The 10,292-nt window shown below is 56.7% G+C and overlaps 1 protein-coding gene across 1 annotated transcript; it reads right to left on the reverse strand.

Annotated features, from left to right (window-relative positions):
- Positions 1-6,898: 6,898 nt before the first annotated feature.
- VDAG_08568 (dual specificity protein kinase pom1) lies at positions 6,899-10,240 on the reverse strand (the record flags this gene model as incomplete). Its single annotated transcript, XM_009652877.1, has 2 exons — positions 6,899-7,993; positions 8,057-10,240. 2 exons carry the CDS (start codon positions 10,238-10,240, stop codon positions 6,899-6,901), a joined length of 3,279 nt encoding a protein of 1,092 aa, XP_009651172.1.
- Between the last annotated feature and the right edge of the window lie 52 nt (positions 10,241-10,292).

A 10,292-nucleotide genomic window follows, 5' to 3' on the forward strand; every position in this document is an offset into this window, starting at 1 on the left:
GGTGATGTCTGGGACTTGAGGACACGAATTCGAGTGACAGAGTAATCTCTGGAGGCTTTGTAAGGTGTTGTGGAAAGAGGAGGAGAGCCTTCACTGGATGAATTGGGAAGACGAGCGATGGTATGGGCTACGTACGCCGGGGGATGGTGGTTGTGGATGAAAGTGAACGGAAAGGAAACCAGAAAGGAAAGAGATATGCTTTTGAGTGATGTGATGCGAGAGACAAGACAACAGGCAGATATGGGACCAGGAAGGCATCGCGGCCTTATAGACCTGGCAGCCTGGTATGGATGGTGGCTCGTCATACTTGGGACGAGTGTGGTTCGGGGCCTGTCAAGGCAGCAGTGACCCTGGGCGCGGCAGCGGCATGCGATGCCATCTGACTGAGATCCAGTGACTGGGACTAGGCGACCAGGAAGGAGTGCCCGCGTCTGAGCTGCATACCGTCTGCCGCGCAAGGTACCTGGATGACATTATGGCGCAGGACCCCCAGGAGGCTGCCTTGCCTCGCCCGGACTTGGGCTTGGGCCATGGGAGTTTGGAAGGGGGGAACCTACGATCGCTGTGGCTAAGGCGCAGCAGCAGCAGCGGTAGCGGCGACGAAGAAGGAACAGAAGGTGAGAAATTGAGGCCATGGGGTGTGGATAACACTACAAAGGGCTGGGTTGGAGGGGCGTGGCATGCCTGTGGGCAGGTACGGTAGGGGGGTGGAGATCACCCACTGGGGGGGGGGGGCAGCAAGAGTGTGTGTGTGGTGGTACCGATGTCTTGTAAGTGCCCACGGTTCGGCCAGACGAGTCACCCATGGATTTTTGGGGGCCAATTTTGGGAAATGGAAATTACCCTGGCCGACCCCCAGAGCACGCCAGGATGACCGCCATTCGCCGATGAGCTGCAGCAGGGCTGACGCGATGCGATGTGATGCGATGCTGTGTGCCTGGAGCCTGGGGTCTGGGACGCTTTCAACGTGTGGACGTGGTACGAAGACGACTGGAATAGGTAGGATATGCAGAGACGGACGCTCAGTCAGCCAGTCGTTATTCCTAATTTGAGGCAGTCACGGTGCGGCACTGCTTTGGCTGTGTTGCTTGGTGCTCCGGATAGCTCGAGTTTCCATCGAGATCCCATCGCACGCCGGCGACTCGGAGGAACAAGGATACGGCGGCGAGCGGGTTATTACGCAACTTGGTTGCAACGATTCCAATTCTTGATAGTGATGGGGGCAACTGTCAGGAGCTCTCTTCTCCATCGTTCAATCGCGCATATGGTGCAGTGGTGCAGCCAGGTAGGGGCTCCAAAATGGAAAAGCGCCTGCAGCCGACAGTGGGCTCACATGGTCAGAGCATGTCCGCTAGAGCCAGAACGGTGAGCCTGCTCCGATAGGGTTCTAAAAACGGCTGCTGCTGCTGCAATGCTGTGTACATAGTAGTATGGACATTGTGGATTTTCGGAAGCAGTCTGCAGGCATCGGCAGCATGCTCGCAGACGGGGCGGGCACGCGAAGAAATCGAGCAGGCAAGGTTCTTCCATCAGAATTTCATGCCGAGCTCCCGCCCAATTGGGGCATGCTTGTCGTACAAGTGCGAGCTGCAGTTTCGGTATTCAAAGCCCATGCCATGATCCTCCCAGCCGGCTTCCGCAGTGAGGAAGGTCGACGGCGGGCCTGCGTACATGACATGTGTTCTCATATGATCAGAACGTTTATATTTCATCCAGACTTGCCTGTCAACGTTTGCTTGAGCACCAAGTGTTCGCGGTGGCTGTCCGACCTGACGAGACGCCGTGCGCGACGGTTGAGATCTAACGAAGACATGTATCGAGAGGGCAATCAAGCGTACCATCTCCACCAAAGGTGACCGGCCTGGTGCCGTCCGCCCTAAGCAGCAGCCTCCGTTACTGGTCGCCCACTGTGGGAGGACCTGACTCGCCTTACCTAAGGCGGAAGGCACGGTAACGTAGGTAAGGTACCTTACCTTAGGTAGGTAAGGGAAGGCGAGGTGAGGTGAGGTGAGGTGGATAGGTCCCTGTAGTTTGGTTTCTCTTCAACGGGGATCTGCGGTGCTGGCTGGGTATTCATGCAGTCCATTGGTCGCAGTACGGTCCCCCACCATACACCTCGCAGTACGATCATTTGCGTTTCGCGACGCCAGGTCGTTGCCTGAGATGAAGCCAAGCTTCTCTGTTCTTGAACATCTTGTCAAAAGGAGGAAGCTGCATCGAGAACGATCTCATCGAAGGGAGCACGCCGTAGGATACCCAATGCGGGACGATAGGCGAATTGAGACAAGGGCGGGTTCGGGCTTCCCTTCCGTCAGGCTTTCCCTTGCTTCAAAGGACAGTGGTAAACGGAGATGACAAAGGTACAAGCCGATACCAACATTTCGATGAGCACCTACTTGACAGTGTAGGTGGGTATTCTGCGGCTCGCGGTAACACGACCGTTGTTGTCGACCAAAAGACTTTTTTTCATTCCGGGTTGACGATATCTCATGAAACCCCGGCCGCGAGGCCTCACAATTGAGCTGAAGAGGTCATGTCTGGGGTGCCATGCAATGGAGTGTAGAAAACAGGTATGGTGCAGGAGCTTAAGCACAGCGTTCCTGGATGGGCCAGGTAAAGTTGAGGCCCTCAACCTAGGTAGGTAAGGAACCCCACCAGGCTTTGCCTGATGGCGACAGGACTGATTCCTGATTCACGTGCTGCAGCTGTTTCTTCTTCGCTGGGACCCGCCCGCCTGCCTGCCTGCCTGCCTGCCTGGAGCTCCCCCTCCCTGATGCATCATGTTCTTTCCGAGGCGGGCTTTCCACTGTACCCAGGAAGCAACCACCATGCAGGTGTTGAACATGTTCCAGGTGCTGCAAGCGTGTGACCGTTTACGCCGCCTTTCAGGGCAGGCACAACTGTAGGACCGTCGACTACCTACCTGCTGCCTGCTGCCTGGGTATCAGCGTTCCCTTCTTTCAGAGGCGAGGGACTTGCATATTGCATGCTAAAATAATACAGCACTAGACAATCAAACCGTCAGCGATGACTTTGGCCTCTGTACTTCTGTGCCTCTGCACCAGCCTCTGCACCAGCCTCTGCACCAGCATCTGCATCAGCATCTGCACCTCTTCCGTCAGCATCCTACCCAGACTATTCACACCCCCTTCCCTCCTCTCCCATTGAGTCGAGCCAACGGCTTGGTCACCGATGCATCGTGAGAATTCTACTTCGGTGTCCATGTCCCAACGAATGAGATGGCCAAATCCGTGCCGTCGGCACCTCATCACCCCCGGGGGCGGAGACGGACCATTTCTCACAGCATCTTCCTCTGACATTGTTGCGGACCCGATCTGAGACCCAAGCAGGCCGATCGCACAAGGACCAACAACAGCATCTGCCGGCCACACCATCCAGCCACGCATGCAGTGCAACCCTTCAAGCAGTCCCGGCAGCCTGTTGCCTTAACCACCAGGTCTTCATCGCACCGAACTCGAACAGCCATCGAAACATGTTGTTACTGGCGGTTGAAGAGTCATCGGAAAAAGAGAACGAGTCCCTTCCAGACCACACCACACCTCGCCAGCGACAGCGGCCGACCCCGCCATTCTGTGTCCGTGTGACAGTAGCCTGCAGGCATGCCGACGTCAATCGGTCACCTCGTCACACATCTTGTTCGAATTCTATTTTTCGGTGTCGCTTAAAAAGGAACCATGCTTTGTACGCGGCATGGTAAAGCGCCTCAATCTCGGTCGACACCGATCAGTCGATATCATCAAACAAGACTTCGTACATCAACAGTACAGAGGCAAGAGAGGCCATGCTCATCAGCCTTGCCTAGCATACGAACCAATCACCGCCAGACGCAGGGGTATTTCCGAGGCCTGCCCGAAGTCCTCTGGAACCGCAAGCGATTGGTCGGCGAGCGAGACATTTGTCTTCGATCTGACCCTGATGTCATTGGATACCCCATGATCCAGGGTCCCGCCACCCCTGTCACGGCTACACAGCCTCAAGCTTGACCGTCAGCAAGGGACGGCTTGTTCACAGACCGAACCATGTCGCTAGATCCTCGCTCTCCCGTCCTTTCCCCATCTGCCCCGTCCCCTCATCAGCCCGGAGTCGCCGGCCAGTCAGTAGAGAGACCCGTCTGCAGCTTTCCCCCAAGTTTGCCCACGCCCGCGCCGGCCGCTCTGCTCATCTGATTGCCGCCTTCGTTTCGGGCCTACCTCAAACCTCCAGGCAACAGCCAGTATCTGCCAGTAGGGTTTGATACAGCATCGCGTCTTGCTTCTGGATGTGGACAAGAAGCCTCATTGAGTGCTGGCTTTCCCTACTTAGAACCAGCTGCATGGTTGCCTTCAAAGGTCGCCAGAATCTGACAAGATGTGCACTGGGAAGGAATCGGCCACCCACCCAGCCACACCCGCGGCTTCGGGTGCCCTCGTCGTTAAGGAACTGGCTGGTGCTGATCGTGCATGCTCTTGCTCGAAGGCAAAAACCTGTGGCTGAACCCAGCAATTGAGCCTCGCTGTTCTCATGTCGGCTGACGGGCCTCCTTCACGGGTTGTGTTGCCTCCAGTGCTGAGCCTCACTACGTATAGACAAAAGACACACCCACTTCACAACCATAGGCCGTGGTCCATATGACAAGAAGTCGATGGCCTTGACGCCACAGCGCCAAAATCATGGCGCCCTTTGAGAACTACGCTCTCCTGCACATATACCCGGCGGCCTACTCAAGTTCTGCTGACTGCCTGTGGCCTGCATGATCAATCACCGCATACCCCCCTCCCCTGGACTAACGCTTATTTTGTGAGCCCCATGTTGTACCTACCAGGATCTCCAGACCGCAAACAACCTCTTGCCGAAGATGCATCGAGTCATGGCCCGAGTGTGGAGGCACCATGCCGCCAAGTGCCCCTGTATGCCATGCTAGGCAAGCATCCGTCTTACTTGCCTTGGTCTCCTTCACCCCTTGGGTTCCTATCATATCCTCTGCTCGCGGCTGTTTCGCGTGGGAGCCCTCCCGTCAGACGCCAGTATCGACATCACGGCTAAGATAGGCGGGGACTTCAGCCGCGGCTGTCGCTTAACTCGTCCTTACTCATGACGACGTCCACCCCCCCTTTTCGGATGCAGGGTCCAAATAATCGTACGTGAGATGGAGACGGACAAGACGTCGACAGTGGGAATATTCTAGCGTCATCAAGCCTAATCAAGTCGAGACAAGTTTAGAGGATTCGTCTATCCCGAAGTCCTTGCATATTCAGGACCGTAGTTTTGTCTGTGTTCCAAGACTGGTGCTTCGGCATAGCATGTGATAGCACACGCAAAAAATGTTTGCCCAAGATTGTGTGAGCAGTGTTTCGGCGAGGACACGCGAGGGCACGCACTTGGAAGGGCACCGCCTTTGGTTATACGAAGCAGTCATCTCAGCCAGGCATATACTGTCCCCAGTAAGGCAAAGAGCAATCAGAATGACAGCTGCTGAACACTTACCGTTCACCAGTCTCCTGCCTCTAACCCACCTGCCTTTTTTGCACCGTCATCCATCGACTCGCTCTGTATGAAACGTCCTCATCATCTTTTCCCTTTTTTTTACGACCAAGAAGGAGAGTGTAGAACTCGTCAAGACCGGTGAAGATGACATGGACCATCGGCCCGATGTGTTCGCCTGTCGAACGTGGCACGGTCGCTAGATGAGCCTCATCCCCTTTTGCTTTTCCGAGCCCAGATGCCGTGCCACCGAGGGGGAGTTCTCATACGCCCCCGCCCCCCCCCGTCCGAGTCCGGCAACACAAAGGGATACCTGTCTCGCGGATCGGTGGACGGGTAAGGCTGAATGCCACCTCGTTGGAAGGATGAGTCCAACAAGGAAGAAAAAAATTAGAGAGGGACGCTAATCTTTTCCGGATCAGAGTACATCGCCTGGTGCGACGGCGGCCATGAATAGACCGAATCGGTACCCGACTGGGACGAGGAAGCGGTCGCAACGTGGACACAAGAGATGGTTCCAGAACCGGTAACAAGTCGCCATGCGCACGAGTGAACGACAGCAAGCTCACGGCTACAAACCACGCTCCCCTTTCAATCGCTGCCTGCCAGCCAGCCATATGGCTCCCACAGCTTCGTCCGAGATGAGCACGCACGGCAACGGAACACCTGCAGCGAAACGTCTCATCGATCCCCACGTTTCCAGTCTTTGTCTTTTGAGAAAAAAAAAAAGGCATCAATGAACCTCATCGTCACATTAGATAATGGTATACACAAAGGCCCTCTCCTTTCCTCCTCTATAGCAACGGCAGAATCCTCGCAATCCTGAAGTTTCCCCAGCGACCGTCCGTCAGACGACCAGATGGTATGCTGCACCACCTTCCGAGAAAAAGGGCCAGCCACACACATTCAACGTCCGAGACAAACCCACATATATATAGGCCCAACCGATGCAGAGGGAGAAAAGAAAATGGTATTGTAGAGAAGCATGAAGAAAGACAGCGGAACCTCAGCAGGCAGGCAACATCAGAGTGCCTCGGCCATTCATGCCGTTTGCCACGCTCATCATCAATGGCGGGAGAGGATGAAAAAAAAAGAGTAAAAAGGGGCAAGGGGCTATCGTTCCCTTCCCTTGCAGGAGGACCCCTGTCCTTCGTCCGCTGCCCCTCTCCTCCATTTAGAGCGGCGACAGCATCGTAGTGTATCGTGGTTTATGGGTAATTCGTGAGAGCGCGTGGGTGTACAATCCGTCTTGGTTTGAAAATTCAATGGTGTTCATTATGGTTGCGGTAGTGCGAACCGCTTTGTTTGTCTACTCCTGGCTCTTTCGAGTAGCCGTAGTCTGTCTCGAGTGTGGTCGCGTCGTTCCAGCGGTGCTGGAATCCCCCTCAGCCACGCCAAGCCATGCGAGAACCATGCTCTATCTTCGCGTCATGGCTGCAGCGGCTCCGGCGGAGGCGAGATCCTGCTTGGCACTGACGCTCCTTCCTGCCGCCCTCGGCAGGTTGCTCGCGCCAGTCGATATGCTCCCCGTGCCGGTGCTCGTCCGCTTGATAGCCGCCACATGCACGGCGCCTGTAGCCCCAGAGGTCCGGCGAACCGGGCCTGACACGGGCTTGTGCGGGCTGACACCAGTGGCCTCACGAGCCCGCAGCGTCGGTCCGCCTTTGATGCCGAGTCCAGGAGGCTCGGGAAGCGGCCTAGGGGCCGATGCCGTGTTGTGGCGCTTGGCCGGAGAGGCGTCGCGCGCGGGTATCCGTGGGGCCGGTGCGGTAGCCTTCCTGCCCGTGATGAACTCGTGATAGATGGCGTCTTCAGGTTTCAAGCGACGGTCAGGATCCCACCGCAGACACCTTGTCAAAAAGTCGAGGAACGGTTCGTCGTCGCACTTGATGGCTTGTTGCAGCGTCTTTGACGAGGGACGGCGTCTCCGGCCCTTGGACGACACCGTGAGGCGAGGCTTGCCCATGGAGTCAAAGAACAACTTCTTCCTGGTGCTCTTCTCGATCAGGTGCTTCTCTGGTGGGCCAAACACTTCCATGATGCATGCCAGTTGTTCTTGCTCGTTCTCACCGGGGAAGATGGGAACACCAGTGTACAGCTCCGCCAGAATACAGCCGACGCTCCACATGTCGATGGGCATGCCGTATGTCATGCCGAGAATGACCTCGGGGGATCGGTAGAAGCGCGACTGGATGTAGGTGTAGACCTTTTCGTTTTCGAAACAGCTGGAGCCGAAATCGATGACCTTGAGTTCCGTGTGGAGAGGGTGACGCAGGAGGATGTTCTCGGGCTTCAAGTCGCAGTGGATGACCTTGTGCTGCTTCAGCATGACCAGAGAGCTCAGCATCTGTTTGGTGAAGCGCCGGATCATCTTGAGAGAGAAGCCGCGGAAGGCATTGACCTTGATGAACTCATAGAGGTTCATGTCCAAGAGCTCGGTGGAGATGCAGAGGTGTCCTCGGAAGTAGAAGCTGTGGGTAAAGTTGACCATGCTGTGCTTGTTCTTGGGGTCCTTGACGCACGTGTTAGTTTGATGGTAATTCATGTCAACAGCCGGACGAGAAAGAAGACGTACCCATTCGCGAAGCTTTTGCAGTATGTTAACTTCGACGAGAGCTTGTTGATGGAACCTCTTCTTGTTGCGGATGATCTTGACGGCCACCAGAACACCCGTCTTGTGGTCAATACACCTGACGACCTGTCCGAAACTTCCCTTGCCCAGGACATCAATGATCTCGTACCGGAATGCGAGGTGGTCGCCAGGGACAATGGTGTAATCGCCCCGTTCGTCGTCATAGCCAAAGTTGGGCTTGTCGGACTGCAGGTCGCCCACCACTTTCTGCGCGTTCTGCGTCCCGCAAAAGTAAACATCGCTGTAGTCAATTATCTCACCCCGCTCATAGAGATTCAGCATGGCTATCCTGATGGCCTCATGAGGCCCGACCCTCTCCTTGGGCGTGGCGCGCTTCTTGAGTGCGTCAAGCGTCCGGGCGGCAATCTCGGTTTCCTTCCTCCTCGAACCCAACTTTCGAATTTCCTCTTCTGCGATCAAGTCGTCCTTGTCGAGATCTGCGGTCCATGGATCGTTGGCCCGCATGGTGGCGGCAGAAGCCTTGGGCCTGAGGATCTTCTGCATTACCGACGCATTGCGAGGCATTGGTTGGGTACGTTCTTTCGGCGTATCGCTGGACGATTCCTTCCTAGGGGTGCTCGTGCCAGTCTGGGCCCAGTTGTCGCTCTTGGTCCGGTCGTGCCCAAAAGTCTGCAGGCTAGATGCTGAGCTCTTCCGACGCCGGCTTTCGAGGTAGGTGCCAGTGGACTTGGGGGTTCCGACGTTGGGGCTCGACGTGTTGACGACGCTGCCGAGGTTGCCGACAGTGGCAGAGATGGGGATCCGCGGCGGGGGCATGCTGTCTTGTCGCACGCTTGGCTCTGTCGGCTTGGCCATCGTAGCTGCAGGTTGGGCGGTCCCGTTCTTGGAGGCACTTCGCTTCCACGATAGACTGAGTTTCCGGCGGAGCGAGCTCATGGAGGAAGGTGTGGGAGGTTCCTCGGGGTCGGAACTTGGTACGGGTGACTTAGGCTTGGCCGCCTTGACTGGCTTTTGCGGGCGTGGGCCCGAAGGTTTGCGCTGGGGGCTCGCCTCAGGAATGGGTTCAGTGAGGTTGCCGATATCGCCCGTCTTTGGTCTCGTGATGAACGCAGCGTCGGGGTCGTTCTTGGGCACAGACGATGACAAGAACGGCGACATGCTAGGCTTGCGACGCGTCTTCTTGGTCATGCCCATCAGAGACTCGGAAGAGCTCCCTCCATCGGCACCGGACGCACTGTCGAGTCGGCTGTGATTCACCGTGCTACTGCTGCGAAGGTTCGGGAGATCAATCTTCTCGTCATTGTGGTTGCGCGAGAAGAAGCTGCTCTTCGAGGCCGTCATGGGCGTCGATGGCGTCTTGGCGAGGATGCGCGAGGGGGGAGGGCTCAGATTCCTGTCGGAATGCCCCGCCTGCAGAGCTGCTACTTTAGCGGCAGTGGAAGGATTCAGAGGGCCGACCGTGATGGGCGGAAGGCGCATGCCCGGGGGATTCCTCTTGGTGACGGGTGGATTCGCCTTTTTGTCTCCCTCGACGGGTATGGCAGCCGTCGATTTTCGTGTGCTGGCTTTCCGTCCTACCTTGTTGATGGGCTCCAGCGCAGGGGGAATAGAGAAGCTGCCAGTAGAGTTGCTATGAATACTGCTGGCATCGGCTGCCAGATTGGCCCTTCTCTTGTCCATGAAGGACATGTCGACGGTTGATTCTTTGGGGGACTCGTACGCTTTCGGGATGGCGGGAACCGGGGGCACGTCTTCAGCATCCTCACCGGCATTGTTGCCGTGAGAGTGAGACGTCAATGACTTGGGTGCTGGCAGGCGTGATGTAGACCCCGACTGTGGGATGCGTGGCTGAATCGAGCCAGTCGATGTCCTGACAGTGTTGAAGCTGTTCGATGAACCAATCGACAGGCCGGAGCTGTACGACTTTCTATTGATATCGGGCGTCGTTCGCGACGATGACGGAGTGGCCGAAGCCTTTCGGGGGATCATGGAGGGCGATCTCGAGTGCTCGCGCGGCTCCAGAGGCGGCGGAGGGGGTGCATCGGCGATGTGGTTTAGGCTCTGAGGCTGATGCGTCGAGAGACGCTTCATTCGCCGGGTGTCAGTAGGACTAATGGTCCGGGCGCCGAGGCCGGTAGCATGCGATGAGTGAGGCATGCCGGGCATGATAGAGGCACGCTTCTGGCTCGCCGTAGACTGCGCGGAGCCGGTGGCAATG

Source organism: Verticillium dahliae, genomic scaffold (assembly GCF_000150675.1).
Source record: "Verticillium dahliae VdLs.17 supercont1.21 genomic scaffold, whole genome shotgun sequence".
Classification (NCBI taxonomy): Eukaryota; Fungi; Ascomycota; class Sordariomycetes; order Glomerellales; family Plectosphaerellaceae; genus Verticillium; species Verticillium dahliae.